The 26,292-nt window shown below is 40.3% G+C and overlaps 1 protein-coding gene across 2 annotated transcripts in view; it reads left to right on the top strand.

Annotated features, from left to right (window-relative positions):
* Nucleotides 1-26,292, top strand: part of igsf21a (immunoglobin superfamily, member 21a) — a gene marked incomplete at both ends in the record, with an annotated part of 169,431 nt that overhangs the window by 112,772 nt on the left and 30,367 nt on the right. For both annotated transcript variants that reach the window (XM_079157019.1, XM_079157018.1), the window contains one exon: nt 24,559-24,674. In XM_079157019.1, the coding sequence (XP_079013145.1) occupies nt 24,559-24,674 (116 nt within the window). The remainder of the gene's footprint in view (nt 1-24,558; nt 24,675-26,292) is intronic.

Below are 26,292 nucleotides of genomic sequence, written 5' to 3' on the forward strand. Positions count from 1 at the left end.
TTTCGGTGATATCTTTTTTTTATTTTTTCATTTTGCAGAGAATGAAAAGACACTTGTGAAACTAGCCAGTGAAATATTTATACAGTTCAGCTGAGATATGCCAACTTAACCTCATTGGAAGGTGTATAAATACAAATCACAATACATTTCAAGGACATTCTGCCTTTCCTGATAATGCATTTGAGGCTTTTTGCGTGTCATTTTACCCCACATTGTTACTGTGAAACGGCCACAGTTCAGTTTACATGACTAACGTAACTTCTATAAGTGATTCAACACTTTGGGACACGACCACCGGTCTCAAACATCGTTCTCCTGGTAGAAAGTCCTGTGTTTGATCGACTCATCCGCCTCCTCTCCCACCTGTCATAGGAAGTCTTTCTCACTTTTTTACGATGTCACTTGCTCTGAGCATAGCATATGCCTGCATTTGCGTTTATATTGCAGTCAGTACAGACTACATGATGTAAAATGACACGCAAAAAGCAAGAATGATGTTGTTATTGCATGCTCGATGACTTAGAAATGCTTGTGTCATTCCTAGTAAGCTTTACATTGTTACATTTCTTAACAGGAATTTGATTGCTGCTGATAATTTTCTGAAACCTAACTAAGTTGATTTGCTTCCTAAGTAGGGCTGCAACTAACGATTATTTTAATAATCGATTAATCTGTCAATTATTTTTTCGATGAATTGGATAAAAAAAACTAAAAACAAAAAAGCATTAATTTCCAACCCTTTATTCAAAAACAGAACTGACAGAACTGAAATCTTCAGAAAGTGCACAAACAGGTTGCTCCTTGAACATCCCTGAGCTGTTAAAGTAATAATAAAAAAAAAAAAATGGACTAATATCACGAGTGGGGTTCAGCGGGTTACCCACGCCTCTCGGTGAAGGGTAGACACGCGCTGATCCACTCAGTGTGGCGCGCGTGCAGCCCCGGACATCTAAGGGCATCACAGACCTGTTGTTGCTCAATCTCGTGCGGCTGAACGCCACTTGTCCCTCTAAGAAACTGGACGCCGACCGCACGGGGCCGCGTAACTAGTTAGCATGCCGGAGTCTCGTTCGTTATCGGAATTAACCAGACAAATAGCTCCACCGACTAAGAACGGCCATGCACCACCACCGACAGAATCCAGAAAGAGCATCAATCTGTCAATCCTTTCCGTGTCCGGGCCGGGTGAGGTTTCCCGTGTTGAGTCAAATTAAGCCGCAGGCTCCACTCCTGCCCGGCGGGTCATGGGAATAACGCCGCCGGATCGCTAGTTGGCATCGTTTATGATCGGAACTACGACGGTATCTGATCGTCTTCGAACCTCCGACTTTCGTTCTTGATTAATGAAAACATTCTTGGCAAATGCTTTCGCTTTCGTCCGTCTTGCGCCGGTCCAAGAATTTCACCTCTAGCGGCACAATACGAATGCCCCCGGCCGTCCCTCTTAATCATGGCCCCAGTTCAGAGAAAAACCCACAAAATAGATCGGGAGTCCTATTCCATCATTCCCGGGACACTCAGTTAAGAGCATCGAGGGGGCGCCGAGAGGCAAACATCTCCGACTTATTGAGTGGCGTAATAGTCACGCGACACAGTATCGATTTGTTGTTGCAGCCCTATTCCTAAGTAAGTGTTTTTGTTTGAATACACAACGTTAACCACATATTTACTGTGTCATTAGTGGAGCATCATAGTTTGACTCGCTTGGCTATCCAGTGCTATCCAGTACCATTTTGCTCTCCGTGACATAGAGGGATGCTTATTATACCCCGTAAAATGCAGCATCTCCTGCCTGTCACGCATGAATCATTTAGGAATGCCCATCCCCAGATGCATAATCCCAGTCATTGCACAGCTGCAACAGTGGAGTCCGTCAAGCAGAGATCCTTCTGTGCGGTGCAGCATTTTTCGAATGCCTAAAAAGGGGGATAATATATCAGTTGAGGTCACAGAGTCATCTCAAATAATGGTCAGGTCAAGGTTGTTGTGGGCATAAGCGCAAAGTTGTTGAATTGACACGGGGACACTCTTTTTGACAAGAAGAAACTTTCAGCAAATCAGCAATTTTTTTTCAAAGCACCACACTAAAACACAAGACGTCTACATCTTCAAATAGCTCCAAGAGTCTTTAAACCATCACTTTAGAATAACCTTGTGATGTCTTTCACCATGCAGCCCTTTCTTGTTTTCCCTTCCTAGCTTTCCTTCCTTCATCCTGAGACGTGCACTGCTGATATTGAACACAGCGCCTCCCCTGACGTCCCCTTGTAGTTCTCTGTATGCTGTGAAGTGTGGGCCTCTTTCCTTGTGGCACAGTCTACCTCATTCCCTTCACTCCCCCCTCGCTAAGGATGTCTTCATCACATGCTGCGCTCTGCTCCCCACCAAGGTCCCTCCTTTTGAGCGTGGTTGACTGAGGAGGCGACAGAGGAGAAACAGCTTTGCCTCCCCAGAGACACGCAGCTGATTGTACCAAAGGATGAGAACACCTCTTTGTCTCTCTACCTTTTACCTCAATATCACCTTGCTTGATAAGTCTTCTTTCCTACGAAGTGATCCCGCTAAAAATAGTTTCTCGCTTCATAGGTTTTTGTGAGCAAGTTTGTCAAAACTTAGACAGTGTTATATATTTTCTCTTTAAATGAATCAATTCTTTCACTTAAGGAGGTTATGTGTTGTATCTCACATTCAATTCATTGCTCGAAAGACTAACCCAAGGGCATCTGTAACTTGAAAAAGGTCAACTGAAAAGAGCCAGACAGAATGAAAAGAGCCAGAATTGCTCCCTAGTTTGTAATATCATTCCAGCCCTGTGGAGTAAGTATATGATTTGATTTATTTTTAGCTCGGCCCAATGTGATGGTAAGATCTTTTTGTCACTACAGGGAAATACATGTGAGCTCACCTGTCTGTCATTTATGGCCCATTGGCTATCCTCCCATAACATTTATTTTGTGATGAATTTTCTTACAGTATTTGCGCCCACAGTCTATCCCCTGGGTGCTCTCTGTCAACATATCTCATTATGTTGACTCCGTTAAAACTGTTTTGATGCATGGCTCACCAAAAAGGATCTCTGATAATATCCGCCCCCCCCCCCCCCCAAAAAAAAGAACACAAAGCAGTTTTTTATTTCTTTCAGACTTTCACAACAACATATTGACAAGAAAAGATAATGATGACATTTTCTTCTCAAAGAGGCTGCATTTCTGATTAATTCAGTACACAACATTGTTGGAAGCCTTGGAAGACCGTTGTTGATTTTGTGTGCTACCTGTTTTTGTAAAAGTCAGAATTTGTCCTCATTTATTGGACTGCCTTAGAATTTAAGAAGAAGAAGAAGAACTACGTATTAATCCCTGGGGGAAGTTACATTTTTGCAGACAAACATTTACATGAAATATGAACATTCACACACAGGACCCATAGACATGCAGTTGGAGAGGTTTGAGAGTGATGTAGGTACCTGTGCACCCAGCCAGCATTTAGGGTTTGGCGCCTTGCTCAATGGCACCTCGGCAGTAAACAGGAGGTGAACTGGCACCAAGTGAAGCCAATGCTGGTGATGTTCAATTGGAAATTCAGGTCCCATTTATAGTAAAATAGACAATAAAGCAGTGTATGTTTTAGGGCGGGGCTACCTTTTGATTGACAGGTCGCTAACGCGACATAGTCCAGAGTTGTCTGCGTCATCGTCTTAGAACTTTAACCCTTTCACAGTATGTTTTCAGTTCATGAAAGTTAATTGTAACATTTTGGTCACCTAAAATAAAAAACCAAGATGGCGACGGCCAAAATGCTAAACACGAGGCCTTGAAAACCATAGTCCACAAAGCAATGGGTGACATCATGGTGACTACATCCACATTTTACAGTCTGTGGTCCACTCTCCATTCTTGGTGGAACCGGCAGCCCTCCAGTTCCCAAGACACGTCCAGACAGAATGATCCACTGCGGCCCAATTTATGTCTGATTCCAAAAAATGTTGGAATATTTATTCAAACAATATTTTATCATTGATTTGATGATGTATTTATTATTGTTTCATGAGTTCATTGTTGATTAATATTCAAAAGTACAGATTTGATTTTTTTTCGTCGTCACAGATGAGGTTTGTGAATGTCATTGAGTTGACTCGATCTTTCCAGCGTCACTCTTGAAGGGTTGGAAGTTGCATATATTTCCAAAAGTGGTGCTGAGTACCTTTCACTGTGGTCTTAGCTCTTTGAGATTTGACACTCATCTTTGCGGCCGCACAAAAGACTGTGAGACAGCCGATAAATTTATGGGGAAAGAAGAAATACGGGTTTAGGAGTCCCTGAAAGCAGCCTGTGGACATGGATCAAATGGATTTCTTCTCAGTGTGCCCATTTTTTAAACTCAAATAGAAATCAGAGGAGGGGAAGCTGAAGGGAAAATTGAAATGGGAAATTCATCGGGACCCTATTCTGTCCTGACGAAATCTATCAAATGAAGTGGAGGTAAGGTAGCATGGATTAATTGTGTAAATGTCTCATCTGAGATGGGACTGCTGGGGTTTAGAGATTTGCACTGATGTCATTTAAGGAATACAACACTTTCTTTTTTATATTTACAATCTCAGGAGAAGTGTAGTAAAGCAAATTCCTACCTGTTAATGATGTATTACCACCTGTAACCTACATAGGTACATCGGCAAGTGTGTCCCAAATAGACCAAGTCTCAAACACACCGTCTTTCATTCAGGACAGAAAGTTGTCGTTCGCTTAATTGCTCATTTACAAAAGCATTTTCAACAAAGATTTAATTGCGTTGAGGAATTATACAGTAAATACTCAGGTGTTTTAAAGGGCAGAAAACAGACCTCATGTTGAGGAATATAGGAATAAAAGTGAAAGCTTGTGATATGTGACAGCTTTTGAACAGCCAAATGCCAGCTTGATGATTGATTGTGGTTTATTTTAGCAATTGGCCACTAATTGGCACTCTCTAGATAACTACTTTCTCTCTCTCAGCCTTCTTCTACCTCTTATTATTTTGCTAACAGTAATTGCACCATCGGGATCTCTCTCACAAACATTTTGACTTTTTCAGGTAGCCATTCACTCGAGGGTTTTATACATGGAACATTTTCTCACGTGTGACATTTTTGTAAGTCGATTGACTAAAACGCCACTTCCAAATCCCGAGGCAGAATGAATGAAACATGTTCATACCACACGGTTTCATTATTCTACTTTCACCTTGACACCAGGACTATATAATCTCTCATATATGCCCTCTTACATGTCACACACAGACAAGTGTGCAAGTACATTTGAATTTGTGATATGATGTGGCGAGTGTGTCTAGTTGTCTGTATCACATGAGCAGCTTCCTCGCAGCAGCTTTTCTAGAAAGAGGATGGTTATGGAAATGTGATCAACCCATCGTTTTTTCCTCATATTTACTATGCTGCTGTGGAGAACTTAATTGACGGCTGCCTTAACTCACTAGACCTCACGTGCACTATCGCAGCACACCAGGTAGTAGGATTGCAGTCGGGGCAAATCAATAGTCAATTAGAAAAAATATATATTTTGTGATATATTCTATATTCTCTTCTAAATGAGAGCAAGTACGAGGACCCAGCAGTCACAGCCTCCGTGAATACAGAACCGAGATCAAAAAAGCTCACCTGCCAAAAGTGGCCGGTGGAATTGACACAGCGCCTGCCAATTTTAGCCCGTATTTGGCGGGTTGGCGAATGTTAATTTCAAGCCCTGGTGGCACGACATGTGGCACTGGCATGGACTGTTATGGACAGGTGTTGCTTGTGTGGGAGCATAAAGACCTAAAATCTTGTTCCAAAATCAGCCAACCACTGAAAAGAGTAATATGGCTGTTCTTAAAAAAAATTTTCATTGCCCAAAAGAAATAAATTCCCCCCTTAAAGAAAAAGAGAGCTGGATCAGCAGGGTCCTCGTGGTACAATACTGACTTGATGTGGATTATTTTAAGCATTATTATTGTGCAATATGATTGTTCTACTATATACTTGTTCTAAACTTTAAAAAATGATTAAATATTAAAATAAGTATTGATTTTAAAGCAGATCTCTCCTTGGATCCAGATGGAAACTATTTCAGATTTCGGTCTCCAGCTGGAGATTTATGCTTCACTAGAAGAGACACAGAATCTGAGGACTTTATCACTCTATCTTGGCAGCATATCGCTGATATAGTCAGGGGCACGTACATGCATGGATTACTAGACAAAAGTACCAGGATCTTAAAAATCCATGCAACGACTAATTGGAGTTTCAACAAGAAGCAAGTGCAAAGACTTTGGAACAGGATTTAGAGCAAGAGTGATATGAGCTCTTTTCTTTGTTCCAGTTAAAACCTTTGCAACAGCCTTCTGGATGAGCTGTAATTGATTTATAGACATTTTGGAGAAGTCTGAGAGCAATGTCTTACAAATTGTCAAGTCTGCTTGCAAAAAGAAATAAAAAGGACATGCTGTTCTGCATCTTCGGGCAAAAGACCAGTGAGCTTTGTAGTTTTCCTTAAAATGTTTCTGAATGTCTACATGCTACTTAGAGACTGACCTCTGTGATCATTGATTGATGCTGAACATATTGATGCCATTTGTCAATGTGTGAGGTATACTTGGGGCTCACTGGCAAGGAGCTTTATGGTTCTGTATTATTTCAAGTGAGATATGCTGGATACTCTGAACATTGTTGCCACGATGGACTTAAAGAATGATGGAATGTGTGCCGGGTTTTGGCTTAGGTATTAGTGGAGATTTAAGATCTTGGCGTAGCCTCAATCTGTGTTCTGATTTTAGATAATTCAATCTGTTACAGAGTAAATTGTTGAAGTGGCCATTAGCCAAAAGCAGATTTGAGTCAAAAACCGTATAAAATCTTGATGCGGGCTGGTGGAAAAGCAGTCTTTCAAACCAATCAAGACAAACCAGGCGGCAGCTCTCTCACTGACAGAGACGACACCAAATGATGCATGTTCAAGGATTCTCTCATAATCGCATCGCGTGAACAGTGGCAAAATGCTGATACATACAAAGCAAATGTATCATCACACATTTCCAGGAGAGTGGGCGATGCACATTTGTTTCTGAACATGCGAAAAAAATATCCCTCTTGAAATGCACGATATTCCACATGTTATGAGGTGCCAGAGGGGAAGTTTGCTACAGAGCTCATGCACCACCTTAATCAAATTATGCCATAATGGAAAAGTAGGTGCAGAGATATCTGCAACCTCATGAGCGCCAAAGTCAATATGTTTGTCAGATTGCCCCTGAACAGAGTAACAGTGCTCCATAAATGATTCCTTGTTCCATATAATGAAGGTTCTCTCAGATGCCTCTTGCTGCTGTGACTTTGCCCGAGAGCATATTCTCACGTATTCCATCCTATTGTGAATGACTGTGGAAGAGAAATAGGCTCACAACCTGACTTACAGTTATAGCTGGACTGTTTCTGTCAGGACACAAGAGATTGTCTGCTCTGCTGATAGAAGACAAACACAGCCAGATGTGTCAGTTAAAATGATGCTTTTTCCTTCTCAAAGGGGTCCGTAAAGAAATGTCTCTTCTTACCCCTGTTTCAGTAAAGAGTTAGCTTCAATTTCAAATCAACACTGGATAGAAAACTGACATTGCATAGCTCATTCTGGGTTCAAATCTAAAAAGCCATAGAAATGCGTGTGTATTATTGTCTCGTCTCTTATACACGTTACATAGGCCATCTTAGCCAACACAAGTCTCCATGGCTTCTATGAATGAGGAGAGCTGTGATGCCGCAGTGTAAACAGACAAATATCCTCACTGGCTTTGACAGTAATCTAGAATTATCCAAATGTACCCAACATACAATTGTCTAGCCAGAAATTTCTGGCATATAGCTAAACAACTTTACCAATTTTTAAAGTGCCAGTGTGTAGAATTTAGTGACATCTAAAAAGGTGAGGTTGCAGATTGAAACAAAGTGAAAATTCTCCCGTGTGCCAACACATAGGAATGGCCCAATCTGAAGCCAGTGTTTGGTTTGTCCATTCAGGGCTACCGTAGAAACACAATGGTCAAAAATGTCAAACTGCAAATCCAACAACCCACAACTCATTTTAATGCAAGGTATAAATTATGTTTACTTTCATATATTAAGCCTTTCTGCCTCGGAGTTTGTCTCCTCGTGCCTCCCGTAGAATCCTGCATTCGGCTTCCCAATCAATGTTTGCAGACAGAGGCAGAAAGATGCACTCTGGACATGAGGTTATGACTCTACAGACAAAACTATTTTATCTGGGCAAGAAATATCGAAGAAATGTGAACCTTATTTTTTGCAATAAAAACTCGGAAAAGACAAGATGCTCTCCGTGAATTCGTTTTTTTGCCCTTGAATTTCATAGGCTCTTTCAAGAGCTATCTTATGAATGGCCAGACTGTATTTGTACACGCGACGTCAATATGAATGGATACTGTACGCCTGAAAAAAAACTTGCGAGGCAATAATCTCAACCATTTGGGGCTCTCGTGAATCAGCTTCAGTCTCTTTACAACAAGAAATTTGCTCTTGGAGTAAACAGTTCATGAATCCATCATTGTTTGGGGTGTTTTTATATAGAAGTTTCAGTAAATGCCATATTAGAGTGGCAATGTAAAATCCCAAATTACTCAGCACTCAATACAGCAGTTGATCATGCATATTACACTGGAGCCGCCGCTGGCAATGGTTTGATGGGTCGGTCTGTCGATCATTGTAAATGAGCTCTTCTGAAAACACTTAATTTGACGGTTTCAATTATCATTATAGTGTAATATTGTTTTCTTGAATGAAGAGATATAAATGCTTGTGCATCAGTTTTGCACTTAAGTAACTTTGGGAAATGTTGTGCTTCCTCAGCACTGAGTTTAATTGCAAATAAATCATCTCTATACAAACAAATCCCTGCATATTTCACTCACATAGGCTTTGCACATCTGTCGAGAAAATGGTGAATTAAGTTTCCCCAGTGAGACATCACAGTGCCAGTCGTGGTACTATGGAAGGCTGTCTTTTACATTGATTGGTACATGTCACTTCTGACTCCGTAAGATACAGTTTGGCTTTAACAAAAATCCCCAAAATGAGCAGTAATCTGAGCATTTATTAAATCCAACAATTTCTGTTTCTTTTTTGGTTCCTTTACTTGTGAATCAGCTCATTTAAAAGCTCCAGTTCAAAATATGAATTAGTTCATCAGAAAAGAGAAACATTTCCTCACCTGAGATTGATTAAAGAAGCATACAGCACAGACCATTCAACATTGCTGCCACTTGCTTCTTTCCACTGTAGTTTTGAGACAGCAAAAATGGCAAAATCTATTTACCGGATGTTATCTCTACTGGAATTCAGCAAAAATTGAGTTTGTGATGCTGACCTCGGAGAGATTTAATGAAAAACTTTTGAACACATTCTTTTTTGATCCACAGAATAATGAAGATGGTGTTCTTCCAAGGTCATGACTGTGAATTTGGTTATTCCTGTGAATGGATGAAATAGTCATGTTCCATTATGTGTGGAAATGAAATGAAAATGAAGGTGATACTTTTGTGCAGCTAAGTATCACCAAATGGTGTGAAATAACTTTATTTATTACATAATTTTGCATGTTATCACTGCACCTTTTTTTTTGCTTTTCATGTGATATTTGGAAATGAAATGCAGAAAAACAAAAATTGTGTAGACATGATCACACAAAGTGTCCTTAAAAAAAGCATGCTATCTGTACCACATCACATTGTTTTATGAGAAGGTTGTTTTTTTGGAGGGCCTTGTTGTTCAATGACAATGTAGTTCATCAGTCTTTCATTGAACATCCGCTGCTGGACATTTGGGTAATTGCAATTTGGTCAAACTTGGAGAAATTAAGTTTAAAAAATATGAATCGATCCAGTTCCTTAAAGACAACTGACTCAACTGAAGCCTGTTAGGCCATATAAAGAATGACATCATCATGTAGCCTTGGCATACACATGGCTCATTGTTGATACCGGTTAGACCTACAAGCAGGTTCTGTAGTGAATATTAGGCTATACTATTTGGAGATATAGTCTCCATTGTTAGCTTCGTGGGATTGTTTCCGAACCATGTGATTTAAACATTTTCAATAACTCCAGTGTGTTGTAAAGTTCAAAAGTCAAAATGTATTGAACATACATTTTCAAATGTTTTTAATCTAACAAGATATTCAGCTTCAATCCATATTTGTTGGCTTCTAACCTTTCAAAAACAACATTTCATAAGAAATTAAGATTAATTTAAAGAAAAGTTTGTGAAAATTGGATTTGAGCCTATTTAATTCATATTGTGCTTAGAAGGAATTATTTTCGTCAGATATTATGACTGGCATTTCCCGGGGCAGGAAAACCAAAAAGGGTTCGCAAGCATGGGATGCATTGTTTTTAATCACTTATCAGAATATGATGCTAATTTATATCATATATGATATATCCTTAAGGCCTACGCGGCAGGTGAAAACGTTTCAATTCAGAATCAATGCGTCATCTCATTGGCTCTTCTGATTGGCCTTCTTAAAGACCTCCAATCAAACTATGGGCCGATGACAATTGGCAAGACTATTGTGATGACAATCACAAATTTTGGGGCGCACACCCTCTGACTGTCGACATATCCAATGGTGTGAGGGATGGCCATATGGGAGTATGGTGGAGCAAAAAGGTTTTTATAAAAACTTTAAAAAACGCATGCAGACAAGTGTTTTCTGCAAAAGCGTGCACACATTCACACTAAATACATTCACATATAAATTGAAACAACCTTGAGCAGACCAAACTCCAGGCTGAATCAGAGCAATTTCCGGGGTGGATCCGAGCAATCCGGTCATTCTAATTATAGCGTGCTGTATGGGAAACGGGTGATGTCCTCAAAGAAAGCTGTAATCAAAACCTCACACAACGGGGTGCTGAAATGCATGTGCTCTTAATATGACGGCATGAAATTGCAAATTCATGACCCTTGAATACAGTGTGCACCAGGCATGAGGTCGGTCCTAGTCTTTTTCCGTCTCTGTGTCTTCTCATATCGAGAGAAACATTGCAGAGTTCTTCCCCTGCCTGGAAATATAGGGAACTGCATCATTATACGAAGAATCTGAAGCGGCAGGTGTAGTGCAGCATGGAACAATTGCTTAACCTGCCTTTAACAAGGGCCACAGCCCATAAATCAAACCCCAGACCATGACTTTATAGTTCATCCCGTTTTGTCCCCATTTCTACTTTGGATTTACTACATAGTATAAAGCTAAATGGAATATTACAAAGAACTTTACTATTATTGTGGATAGAACATGCAGGCACAGAACCTGGCGTGCACCGACTCTTAATAAGGCTTTTATTTTGTCATCGTCACTGTCGTAAGTGCTTCACACATTTCTCCGCCTGATCTTTTAGTGTCACAATGCCGGACAATCCCAACGACTGTCATCACCCTTGAAATGTCAATGGAATTTCTAACCAGTTTAGCAATTAAAAGGCATCCTTGAAACCAACCCTGTCTTGAAGCAAAAACATCATATTTAATAGAGAACATTCCCCAATCTGCTGAGTGTGAAATAGCTCAAGTAGAAAATGGGATGTTTGGCTGCATTCATGTGACTGAATTAGCTGCCATGAAATGTTGTGAGAAATTCTCTGAACTGACATGTTCAAAGATTTTAATTGTCCAAATAGAAACAAATGAGAAATATAGGCAGGGAACAATTCATCAGTATAGTGAGAGATGCCAAAAGATTATGCACTTTTTGGAAATACATTGAATAGTAATCAAACGTCTAGAAGTGGGAAGTTGAAAACAGGGTTTCTTTGTTGCACAGAGGGAGGTCAGGATCACCAGGATGTCAGTCATCATTTCCAGCTTGAAAAGATTTGCTGCACCGTGAGAGTTCAATTTATGTGAACGTAAATCTGATATTTTCTACGGCCAAAATAAGAACCAATGCATTCATGAATATTTACTCAAGGAATTGGAGATGTAATACGTCACCATGGAGTAATCAAATGTCATTTCCATGCTAATGGTGGATTTACATTTGTATCACATGTAGGAAATGCTGCTACTCCGCACGAGGCGTAGGACTGATTCATTTATTCATTCATGCATTTATGCATTCAGTCACTCATTCTTTCATTCATCAATTTTCTAATTATTTCTCATTTCTTAAAAAGCCAAAACTGAAATTACAGTTTCGATGACTGGAGCTGGAGATCAAGTTAGAAAATGTGACTTTCAAAGAATGTCAAGTGTGGAAGGAACTTTCTTTTTTTCTTTTTTAAGGGAAAGAAAACAGACTTTCATGCAGTTTATCAAACAGATTATTCATATCATGGACTGTTTGATAAAACCTTTCCCAGAGTATAATGCACAATGAACAGGTATATTTATCTTGAGCTTCCGATTTTAGATCGCCGTAGTGCTTCATGTAATCGCCTCTGACATAGACAAACAAACAAAAAGATAAGATCAACAGAACAGTTGTAGGACGAGACGAAGCTGCGGAAAGTGCCTGGATCAACAGGCTAGGCTTAGTCCTTTGAGAAATTAAATCAACTTTGGTTTGTGGATTTTATCTTTTTGTGAGGAGTGTCAGTCATAATATTTGCAGGGCCTAGTCAATATTGTTAGATGCACCACAGTAATGAAGTTGAGAAAATACAGGTGCACCGAGTACGCCTCTTTCAATGGACATAACAGAATATAGTCAATGCAAACACAAGGGCGTGCTCACACACCAACACATTCCATACGTGGTTAACTGGAGTTGAACTGTCTGAGATTAAAAGTGTTCTCTTGATCATAGTACATGGATCTGCTTAGTCTCAACATGTTTCAAGATACTGACACTCATTTCCGATTATTTGAAGCACTTAAAGCCTAAACTTAAATTTGGTTTCATTCGTTCACGATTCTATAACATGACGGTATCATCAAAGGTTCATCAAGTAACAATCAAAATGAAATAATAAAAAAAAACCTTTTTACTCTACGTTTTATTCATTAAGAGTTTTAACACTCAACAACTCTTATCTGCCTCATTGGAACTGTTTGAAATGTGTCTTTGATCAGATCAGATTGAGTTGTTGGTAGAAAATTGTGCCTTAGGGGCATGATTACATTACATTCACTTTAACAAAACTAATCCACACTCAGCCTAGAGAAAAGGACGTGCTGTCCCGTTGCCTATGAGGGAAGGAGAGCTGTTGAGCCTGACTGGAGATATAGAATAGTGGAAGTGGAGTGGAGTTTGATAGCTTGGGGGATGTCATGCTTCCCTGTGATTGGTACAGTTGTTTCAGAGCTATGGGACCAGTGAGAATGCATTTATTAAATCACCACACTTTTGTTATTAGTCCACATCAACCATCGCTTTTGCTCTTCGTGCTGCTGCACCAGGATGGTCTCACCCAGCAGTTGCAGCAAAAGCTAAAAAAAAAAAAAAAAGATTGCGCCGTGGTTCATAGATATCCCATGAAACGATTTTGTATTTTATCCACGTAATCAAGAATGAGGAAGTATAACGTTTGCTAAAGCACACACACAAAGCGGGCTGGTGGGGGTTGTTAGATGGGTCCAATCTTCCAGCCTCACAAAATAAGCTGTAACTTTTTCGTAAAATATCATACAAACTGTTATATGAAGATAGGTTGGCTGCACACACATGAACCCAAAATAGCAGGAGACCCTCACCTAGTCTGTGCATCAAAGAACCCTTTGTTGCCCTTGAATGGCTGAAACAGGGGCCCAGAATAAAGCCTTCAAGACATAAATCTGGTATCCAAACATGTTCTCATCCCAACTGTCCTATACTGACACCTGGTCAGACCCCTTTGCGTCTCTTTCTAATGCACTGGGTAGACCAGCACGTCAAACTATACTGCTCCACTACAGTTGCAGTAAACACTTCGTTAACGTCGTGAACTCAAACAAAACTGCATCGGGAAACCTATGTGGAAAGTGGCATATTTTAGCTTTACAATACATGTATACACTTTAATGTGTAATGCAAATGAGTTGTACCAAAAGGGTATTGCACAGCATGACTACTGCTGGACTATGTACATGTATGTATGTATGTATGTATGTATGTATGTATGTATGTATGTATGTATGTATGTATGTATGTATGTGACAATACAGTGTAGGTTGGTTTACAATTGTGCAATAAACGTGCAGCCCCCTTAAGAGCTTTAATGTGCTGCACACTTAAATGAACATTGTTGAAACGACATTCTTTTCAGAGTGGATTACTCACCAGATAGAACCCATCAATCAAATGCAACACAGGGGACTATTATTCACACTGGATAAACCTTTTTATCCCTTTAATGTGTGAAGTTAGACACTTCAGACATTCCCATTCTGCTCATGTCCCTAATGGAACGGACTGACACTATGGAGAACACGCTGCATTTGGTAGCTACTTTGCATTTTACTCTCTACATCAAAAACAGACACTCAGTGTTAACTAATTACTGACCCAGCTTTGAAGCCTTTTACACGTCTTTGCTTGTGGTCAGAGAGTATGGGGACTATAATACTTGAATACTACTCTGAAAACCGTCGTTACCTAAAGTGATGATTTGTCAGTTAGGATGGGATAATTTGATCATTTAAAATGTGTCAAATTCAAGACACATTTTAAGTTTCCATCTTCATTTTCAGTGTTTGTTCACATATTTGTGTATCTGAAGTGCCTACCAACTCAATAACTGTAAAAGTAGACAAGTCAGGTAGTTTTTTGGTGGCCGCCTGGATTAGAATGCGTGTGGTTCAACAAGCCATTCAGATTTGGCTCCACTAGCTACATCACATGCAAGCTCATCAGAATATACCGCCCCCCCATTTCCAGTATCTCGACCCACGGCTGAGAACTCCCTTTGCAAACATAAGAAATATCTTTCTCACAAGCCAATCAGAGCAGACTGGGATTACTCTAAAAATTAGTTTTTTAAACATTAAAGCAAGTAAACGTGTATATGTATATATGATTATAATACAATAAGTCCCCTTCAAGTCGCTGCATATATATTTACATATGACAGAATCACTATAATATACACTTCTATAACACGATTGATTAAGGTAAGGTTGGCAACCGATTTGTGTACAGCTGAATTCGATGAACCAAATTTATGTTTTTTCTGCAGCTTATCATGTAAGAACGTGCAAGAAGCACCCAAGATTGCCCATCACGACAAGTGACTAAATGACTTTGTCACATGTCATCACAGAGTCCCCATTATAGCTGCTGTTCACAATACTGCCAACTATTCAAGAGAGGCAAAAATGGCATAAATATTTTAAAGGAGGCGTTGGTACAGTTTAGGTGTGAGTACCGCTATAATAATGTGACATGAGTTGGTGGGTGATTGGCACAGTATGGCTATGGGCACTGTAGTGAATGGTACACATTTGTTTTTCATTATTTATAACCAAAAACAGTTGGAAACAAGTGCTCATGCCCAGATGGAGCTGAGTTTGTTAAGTTTAGGTTTGTTAAGTAGTGTTGGCTGCTAAAACAAGGAGAAATAAAACGGGACATAAGTGAGTAAGTCACAATATCCCAAAAATACTTTCTTTAAGATAGCGTAATATGATTATCTTTAAAAAAGAAACATTCGGCAGCTTCTATATGCTGTGAGATTGAACATTTTTTTAACACGTCAACCAAACCCGTAAATCATATCTCAAGATCTAAACACAAGAAGAAACAGAATATGTTCAAAAATAGGTTTTGAACATGAACTTCATGTGTGCTTCAAAATGCTGTGACTGAGTAATTGAGGATGCCCACCGAGCTTTTTACACTTTAGAAACTCACTGTCAAGTCACCTCACAAGATCAAAATAGGTGTAATGTTCACGAAGTGTGCCATCAGAGCTCCGAATAATGTTCAGAAACTGCTTTCACCTTGAAAATCCATCCATCACACACACATACACACACCCACACAACCTTTCCCACAAATGTAAGGATAACTGGCAGCGTTTCAATAAAATGCCCAAATGAATGGCTTTTTGTGAGATCGGGAGGGTCTATTAATTTGACTATCTGCTTGTAAAGGATCCTCTGAGCTTAATGGGTCATATATGCTCACAAGCAGGTTACAATACTATTATATGAATTGTATTGTATGTTTCTTTATTGTCAAACCTCGGTTTTCAAATTGTAGTTTTTTATGTTGTGTACCTCTTTTTACCAATGTATTCATATTTTAATCTGCTTGATTGCAGACAGAATTTTTCTTTATGTAGGTGTGATACCAAGTAAGAGAAATAAAGACATGAGATAGAGCTAATGAAGTATTCGCACATCAATTATTGATGGGTCTGAGATGTGTTTAATAGCTCAGGAAATTATTGCTTTTGTGATGTGTGCCACAGTGATGGCAATTTTAGTATTTGTCACTGATTTTCTGAGTAGCAAAAAGATTCATCACAAATGAGTTCGGAGCTAAAATGCAGTCTTGGATCAAATGCATTTTCACCAAAACAGCAGGCAGATCTCGGAATCGAGCAATAAAACTGCAGGGCTTTTTTAAAATGATCTCAAAGCCTTATGGATGTGATAATGTCATAATATGTCATCAGTATACTATTTCACACCATAGAACACACAGAACAGATAGTATTTATGTATTTCACTATCTTGACAACTGATGATAAGTTACAGGCTTCTTAGCTTAAAAATATACATCAACCAGTGCTTAGAACAGGTTAAACATGTCGAAGTAATAAAAGTCATTGTGTTGGTTATGTTCTCCATTTTGAAAAGAGAAACCCTTTGATGCATGGTCACCCATTTGTCTTGGTGATAGCTGCTCCATCAACAACCCCTGCATGTCAGCTTGAAATATGAATTGTCCTCCCCGTCCCTGAATGCTGCGTATACTATATCGACATTTGTGGAGCCTGTGGCCGTCTGGCTGCAGGCTTTTTGATGTAGATTTTCACAAAGACTTCTTTGGGGATTATTCATATGGGCTGGGGCCAGAACAGAGAATTGAAAGATGGATACTTCACGATCTGAAGTGACTCTCTTTGGCCTCATATAACTTTACAGCCTCATTTTACCCTCTTGCTCTGTAAATGTGGTGTCATAAAAAATGAGGGGGGGGACCATCACAACCATGCCTCAGAGCCATATTGATCAAGAAATGTGTCCGTGACGCCCGAGGCTCTGGGGACCTTTTTAAAAGGTGCATCCATGTCAATGCCTTGTGAATTACCAAGCTGCCAAAGGGAAGGGGGGGGGGGGGGGGGGCTGGAGGGGGCTAGAGGTAAAGGGGCCAAATTGGAACAGATTGCCAACCCTAAACCTCTGCCCTTAAGCAAAAAATTAACTTTAGGGATGAGGGTGCCAGTCACAGCATAATTAATGCCGGGCAGGGTACAGGGTAAGTCCCATCTGCCACTGTCTGCTATTATGGGAGACAAAAGGAAAGAGCTTTCCCTTATGTCCTGCCTCAACCAAGCCTTCAAACTGTGCTGGCAAAATCCGCTCCTCTGTCCCCCTTGTCCTCATTAGAAACACAAAGCTGTAAGTCCGAGCCTATAGTTTACCCTCACAGAGAAGCAGCCCGGGGAGAGACCGGGGAAAGCCATACACAGCCAAGACATATCAAATTTACTATCGTAGGGGAACAGAGCGACAGAGGAAAGCACAATTGTACCTAAGCTCCCAAATCATTCTCTTTAGATTGTGAGATTTTCTTTCTTTATGTGTGCAATTTTCCTTTTATTTTTCAACGAAAGCTATACCCAGCACTCTGAACAGTGTTGTGTAATAGGTGTGTGTGTGGGTGGTGCATGTCTCTTAGAGGTAGACCACAGTATTCTGTCCACTTGAGAGACGGTCACTGGCTAGACAGCTGCTACTGCTCGGTAATGCATCAACGAATCCAATACGTTTCTCACTCTCCTGAACACACAGACGGTCATGTGGTATATGTGTTCGCTGTATTTTCAACAACATCTGTATGATTAATGGGCTTCAGAACTGGGGAACTTGTTCAGTGTGACACAAGCTTTTGTCTCTGCGTTTCATCCCCTTCCTCTTCCTGACAGCCACAAGAGTCTCCCTCTCTCTGCAACCCGCTACCGCTGGCTGGTGCGCTGGGGCGGGGAGGATGTGATATGAGCTGACAGCACCATAATAATCCATGCAAATTAACAGGGTGGGGTGTAAATGCAAATGCTACAAGCACAAAAGAAAAGTGATTAAAAAGCATTTCAGTGTCTTTTATCTCGTCGTGGCGCTTGTGCCGGGGAATAAAGGGATCAGATTTAGGCACTGGGTACACGTGCCAGCGCTCATTTCAACATGTCTTTTTTTCCCCTCTTGAGAGGACTTAACTTTGATTGTTCTTTATGCTGCCTTCCTTCTTCCCCTACTGCCACAATCATACCCCAACCAACTGTGTGACTTCTCAGAATAAGGGATAAAAGCACTGTCAGTTTATGTTTCACTCAGCTGAACTCAGTGTGGAATGCATGCATGTTTCTCCCCTTCACGAGAAAGAAGTCCTGTTTCCAGCCTGATCTCATGGGAAGTTGTATAAATAGCACTGATAGTTACGATAGTTATAGCTAATGATAACGCATTTTAGGTTTAACCATCTACTAAGGTTTGGGGGAAAAAAATCACGGGACAGCAAAAACAATGTAACATAAGTACGGAAAAAAACATGTCACAAACATTACAAACGCAACTTCAGAATAACTCGACAACACTTTGGGACACGAACATCGGTCTCGAACATCCACCTCCCCCCTCCCATCTATCGTAGGTAGTTTCTATAATATGTCACTTGCTCTAAGCGTAACACACTCACACATATGTGTTTTCATTGCATTGCATACACGTCGTAAAATTACGGAGAAAGGCGTTTTTACTGCATGCTAAATGACTTAGAAATGTGGTCAGTCATGGCTGTCTGTTTTACATGGTGTATGTCTTGAATCTACACAAATATGAATTTGCACATACCTCTCCTTTAGGGAGGAACTTAGCCTTGGAGCAGAAATCAAGCAGCAGTGGGGGCATATGTTGTGTGCATTGCCAAGAACTGGCAGCCTGAAATTAGTTTTGATTTTTTGGTTGCCAGAGTCATATCCTCAAGCCCACGAGTAAAGTTGAGATCATAACTGGCCTCGGGAAGGGTCCAATTAACTTCCGTTCCAGACTCCACTGGGATGGCTATGAGGTGAAAGAGTCAATTAAATTGACAGTTGCTTAATTTGCAGTAATGTGGCATGTCTGTTTCCACTCTTCACGTGTGACCACTTACCTTTTGTGTTTAGGACTAATTTGCATAAAGAGCAGCTGAGTAGTATGCAGCCTTTACTCTGAAGTTTCCAACATCCTTCCCGAAACAAAGGGTTTGTTCGTACTCTGAACACTTAATTTAACGGTAGACTAAATGTACATGAATTTGCCTTGATGTGACATTGAAGGAGTGCCATTTAAGCGAGGCAATGACTTGTACGGTGTATGAAAAAATGAAAACAAAAGGAAAACAGGACCTCACATGTCCGTGCCTTCAGCTGGTGTAAACAGGTTCAAGCTCCTCTGTGTCTGAGAAGGGTTAATAATATCCTGCTATAGTCCCCTACATTTGCCAGCATTTCCTCTCCCTTCCATCTGTGTTCTCTCTCTGGCTTTTGTTACAGATCTGCACATCAGAGACACCGTGTTATATTATCACTCTGGCACTAAGAGGAGGGACATATTTTTTGCATGTTCCTCTGGGTCCACGTCTTTCTGTCCACATTATTATTTCCAGTTTCAGGTCTAAAGAACCTCTCCACATTCAGACGTGAACATTTTTTCCATATTAATGACACTGTGTCACCTCAAGGTCCTCTTGCAATCTGAGATACGACCATGTATACACAATACATGGGGATATGCTGGGCTATTGGCCCCGCTGTATTCACTGTACTTTCTACAGAGAAGTCAAATCGTGCCTTTTTAATTGTGAAAAGAAATCCAAATAGATTACCATCCTTACAAATGCTAAAGGAAATGGGTGTTTGAATGAACTAATGTTAGTCTGTGACTAAATAGCGCACAACCACATTAGAAAGTCGGTGACTCGAGCACAAGTCGTGCATAAAAGCTAAATAAGCAGTGAACAAAAAAGAAAAGCAAGCAAGAGCAGACAATCGAGAGCTGTCTGGAATTGAAAACCTTGGCTAAATGATTGCACTAATGTTCCTTTTGTGAATGCAATTTAAATTGACTTCTTCTTTAATTTTGGAACAAAGATTAGCAGCTGCTTAAGTATGCCAGCTTTCACCTGTAGGTACTGAGCCATTCATAACAGAACCTACAGTGTCATTTATGAGATTACTGGAATGTTTGTTGCCAGGTCTCGCGATAATTTGAGGGAGAAAAAAGGTACATTTTTGTTGATTTTCTCTGGATTTGTCTGTTCTGAAAGATGCCATTTCCGTGACTTGATGTTCAAAGATATGTGGTGAAAAATGGGTTCAACTTTAGTGACTATAGAGCGAAAGAATCGGTCATATTCCGTGTTCACGTTCACTTCTCCCATTGGAGACCTTCTACTGGTCTCCTAAAGGGGCGGGGCAGTGGCGAAACCCATGTGACACAGATACAGGAAACTGACTCTCAGTGGGTCAAGCGGTCGCTGACTTTTTCACCGCATAATAGTTGCACTTTTGTGGACAGTATTTGTGACTAAAACAACAGTTCTAAAAAATATATTGAAGTGCAAATGAATTGCACAAAGTGGAGAATGTCATAAGGTTAGTTATTGTTATGGACGGGGTCAGAAAGCAAAGACAAACTATTTGTCAATTAAGTAATCCAGTGATTTCTATAAGATTACACTGAGATTTGAATTGTTCAATTTACTTACAATAATAAAAAAAAAAAAGTACAGCTTCATCAAATATTTATCACTGAATTACTGTCAGGAAAGGTAAGCCAGGGATGACCTTGGGGCTTTTTCTTGGCCATCCTCTCCACACACACTCCATCCACTATAACTAAACCCCCAGAGACACAGACTCGAGGCCAGGGCGCTTAGCACAAGGGGATGTTGTGAGTGTTTCTTGTGAGTCCAGCTGTCTCCAGAGCTCTAAATCCCTTCATTATGAGGCATGGTAAAGCAGTCTCATGGGAGCATTAAACATGCTCCCGTTCTGCACAATCCCATTTGCATTTCTTTTTCTCCTTTCTCACTTTATTTTATTTCTTATTTTTGGAAAGACTGCAGGTTGACGGTGCTTGAGGATGTAGAACATGAAGAAGCAAACGAGAGATGGAAGAAGAGATCATTATTGAAGTAACTGGCACGACAGTACTACCCAGGACTAAATGAAATAAATGCTGTTTTTCAACGGTGTGCAACTGAACTCTGAGCATTGGAGAAAAAAGGAAATGGCTCGTGTGAATGTAGGCCTGATTTTTTTTTCGCCCATTTGCAGTGTCCTGCTTTTAAGTTTACAGATCTGTATTCAGCCAGCAGTACATACGACAAGTTTGGCAGAGCGAAGCAATGGTATTTCATTTTTCTTTCTTTTTGAACAAATTGTTTGACAAGTTTCAGGAACTTTTAGCTTGATAAGGCTTTATTATAAAGCCTTTTGAAAGAGTTCCATGAGCCCATGATGTTGGCAAAACTACTCAACCTGAAGAGGTAGATGTAATCCTAAAAGTAAAGTGAAAACATGGAAATCACCAGATTTGGACATAGTGGTTTTAAGTGACATGAAAGCCTTTCTTCTCACTTATTAAGCATTAAACCAATATTAGCCCACAAGATTGCAATCAATTCTGAAGAAAAGACTTGTGCGGCAATCTGAATGCCAGGCACACAGAGCAGGAATACCTTTGCCTGTACACTGTGCAGCTGTGCAGTTTTCATTATGTAGAGGAAAGGGAGAGATGCTGCGGAGAAGATTTGAAATATGGTCTATCTGTTCTTGAATCTTTTGAGTTTTAAAAGAAACCTCCATGAGAATGTCAAATATATTGACTTTTTTTTCAAGAAAAGGTTTCTTTGCTTTTGATGTCTTTCTCCCAAAACCTCTACAGATTGTTCAGCAAACTTAACTGTTGTGTCTTTCTTTTTTCTCTCTAACTGTTTGGTATGAGCTCTATATCCAACCTACATCCGCAGTGACCCTGTCAAGAGGGAAATTTAAATATATCTTTTTGTTTTTCAATGATTGCTATTTAGGCCTCAGTACGTGTTTGCACTGAGAGGCAGACACCTCCATTTAACACACCCGACAGACAGCTTAAAACAAAGAACTGCAGCACAAAAAAAAACGACAGGAAATTTTGCTCAACCTTTAACAAGTGGGCGAAGTGAGAGCCGCAATTAAATGAGGTATGAAAGGCTTAGACTCCATCATCCCAGACAAGCATCTTAATCCGATACAGGGTTGTTGTGTTTGCAAATAGCGTGCTGTGCACAGCGGGTCTTGTTTTTTAATCATGTCAAATATTTCACCAAGCTTTATTGCCGTCTTTGGCTTTGACTCCCATTAGGTGACCATCCACCCACCGGGCAGAAAGCCCGATCAATAGAGCTCTCTCCTGAACAAACTTGAACCAGAAGGTGGTGTTAGTGATTCTATTTTAACTGAACAAAGCATCCCCTTATTAGAGCTTTGTAGAAGTACTTGTCAGGGGATTATCAATTCTTATCAGTCAAGTGGAAACTTGCAAATTGACAACAACTTTTAATCTAATAAAATTGAATTCCATGAGATCAACTATGTCTAAATTAAATGTGCGTGTTAAAACTCTACTGATCTCTTTGCGTTTACAGCTGCTAATATTGTGAAAATGAATCATAATTTTTATCTACATGGCATCGCAGCACTTGGAGCACTTTGAAGACCGAAAATTCACGATGGTGCTCGCAATATATTTACTGGACTGCAGCAAGCTCTATTCCATAAAACAGCATCGCACTCTAGAGTATGATGCTGTTTTATGGAATAGAGCGATCAATATCATAAATATATAAAGTTGGATTGTTTTTTTTCTTTTTATTGTCTGATTATATGCTCTGCATACTGGAGCAAACTTCACTGCGCTGGAGAGCACTTCACCACTTGACACGGCTTCTGTGTCGGGTACTTGTGAATGATTGTTCAGGAAAAGACACCTCTGACAGCTTATCATATGCCAGGTTGAAGCAGGCTTGTCAGTAAGCTAATGGAGTGCTCAAAGGTTAATTTACTACCATATGAATCCCATCAATAAGCAATTAAAGTGGTGTGGAAACACAGAGGCGCCCCGACCAGCAAAGCAGCTAAACCCCCACCAACCCCCCCCCCCCCCCCCCCCCCCCCCCCCACCTTAAATCAATTAATTTTCCGCGGCATGTCTGTTTAAAACCGCTTGATAGATTTAAGCGACACATGAAAAAAGACACTGCTCCCCGCGTGACCTTTCTGTTGCCTCATCGCGTTCGACCTCAAAGCATGACTCATGGATTCAAAAATTGTAACCTCAGAAGAGACTCTTCTCTCAACTCACATAGTCCTCGACGGATTTCACAAAAAAGCCTCTCGTTCTAAAGTAGAGCTTGGGCCAATTGAAGTATTCTTAAAAAAAAATGTCACTGCAGAATCTGAAGGAAAATAAAGCGTCACACACAATTCACTGCCTACGCACGATGCTGCATGAAAGGCCCCACAAAGGGGAATGCATGTCGATGTATACAGAACATGAAAAACTCTGCATCTCAAAGCCTCTTCAGCTGTGTGAAAAAGTGCCTTTGATACTCAGCAGTCCTCATCAAAATGCAAGAGATCCTTGTGCAGCTGGCCATCATCTGCTGCAGTGTCGTCACTTAAGAACGTGCTTGATGATATTTCCCCCGAAACAGCCACAATATGGTCTGTTGAGTATTCGTATTTATATCTTAAGCCACCATGCAAGGACTCGGGTAGGACTGCATGTTGAACAGCTGATTTTCCGGGGGATGTGTGAGATTTCCATTCATTTCCTCCTCCTCCTCTGTAAAGTCTTGCTCACATGTTTTTCCCTTTTACACTGCCATGGCATACGAGCCGGAATCCCAAGCGAGATTCAGGCGGAGGGTTAGTGATACGATATGTGTGAGATTTTCTACCTTATCAGCCTCATCCGACTCGCATGAGCCCTGGGGAGTTCTGAACATATTGTCCCGACCCATTCAGTTACCATTTCAAGTGAAGATTCTCTCAGCGGGGTTCTTGCGCTAGACATAGCAGGTCTGCAGATTTGTTTTTAGTCTGTTTCACTTTTAACATCTGGGCACAGCAGCATTGCTCTTTCTCTGCCCTCACTTCCTCGCTCTTCCTCGGCGCTGTCAGTGTTGCCAGCGCTGCCTCCACCTACATGTTCAACCCCGAGACCTTTTATCACAAAATAACTCCTGGATTGCACTGAGCAAGGGAGAGCAGTTTAAGAATATCTATTGCATTTTCTAGTCATTCAAATGTTGTGGGATTATATTCACAAAGCTTTCTTCCTGTCCTCCACAGCGCCTCCAAACAACATATCAGTGGTGGCAGAGAACACTCCAGCCCCTTTCAGTCGATACCAAGCGCAGAATTTCACTCTCGTCTGCACTGCAAAAGGAGGGAAACCAGCCCCATCGGTGAGTTGCTGTAGATGAGAGGCTTTGCTGCTCGTCCACTAGGGACCTGCGTTTCAACAGATCCCTGTTGTTTACAGAGGAAGAGAAATAGTGTTGCATGTTGCTGACAGCGTTTTTTTTTTTTTTTTTTTTTTATATCAGCACACAAAACCACTCAGTTATGTTTTTTTTAACATTCCAGTAAAAAATGCTCTGTAAACAAGATTTCAAAAGTAGCATACCAACAGCAGAATAATTGATCTCAAGGCTTCCCACAGACATCCATTGTTATTTGATAGAAGATGAAGGTGGATACAAGCTCCTCACAGACCATACCACACATAAACCTACCTGATTTCATGAGAAGGTGTACAGCACAACATTTGAAGGACATCCCGTGTGTCATGATGTATGTCAACGCATTTTAGGCTTTTTTGTGTAATACTTAACGCCACGTCGTTACCGTGAGAAGGCTGCAGTTAAGTTCAGGCAACAAAACCACTTGGTTAGTTTTTGTAAAAACATCATGGTTGGGATTGAAATAAGTACATAAACTAAGGAAACGTGAATGTTACATAAGTATATCACTGACGTATGAATTATACATGTTATCAAACCTATTCATGTCTGCAAATGAATGTGCCATCTCAGGAATCCATTTCATCAAATAGAAATCAAACATACAGACAATTTTGACTAAAAAAGCAACTTTGCTGATTGATTATTTTCTTCAGATGCCCATTTAACAGGATCCTTTCCACATGTTTAAAGTGAACTCTGGGTGATTAATCAGCATCCCAACTGGTGACATAGTGACACTTGGTCAGGACCGTTGGCGTCACCTTCTGTCACTGGGTAGCTCAGCGCGTCACTCCACTGCATTTGCAGTAAACCCGTGGTTAATGTTGTGAATTCAAACAAAAACACTTCCGGTTTAGGAAAAAACATCATGGTTGGGCATAACATAAGTACGTAAACTAAGTAAAAAGCAAACAACATAACATAAGTATGGAAAATATGTAACAATAACGCAACAACACTTTGTTTTGACCTATCCACCACAAGCACTCTCTCATTTACATGACAAATTACTCCGTCACTTGATTGGAGCGTAGAATATTCACACATTTATTTACATTGCAGGCAGTACAGACTACATGGTGTAAAATGGCACGCAAAAAACAAGAATGGCGTTGCTACTGCGAGCTAAATGAATTGTTTTGACATTCGTACGCCATTTGGAAAGACCTGGCTGCATAAACACACATATAGTGATCCTGCTGTCCCCAGTACTGCTGTTACATTCATTACAGATTGACCGGTGATTGATTACCAGCGTTAATTCAGTCATGCAATGTAGTCATTAAATAAAGGTATCAGATTCAGGAAACAGACACATTAGTGTTATTGATGGTCACATGTAGGGTAATGAATCTAATCCCAGTGACATGATAGTAATGATTGCACACAGAACTGCCACTATACACCCTCTTACATGTACAGTACATGCAGCAACACATCAATGTGCGCAAACATAAGCCAACACACATTTCCAAATTACGCTTACACTTTTTCTGTCAACTTTTTCAAGTGCAAAACAAGGTCTTGCAAAAAAAGCACTCAGTATGCTCCTGTGTTT

The sequence above is a fragment of the Pholis gunnellus genome, assembly GCF_910591455.1.
Source record: "Pholis gunnellus genome assembly, chromosome: 3".
In the NCBI taxonomy this organism is placed as follows: Eukaryota; Metazoa; Chordata; class Actinopteri; order Perciformes; family Pholidae; genus Pholis; species Pholis gunnellus.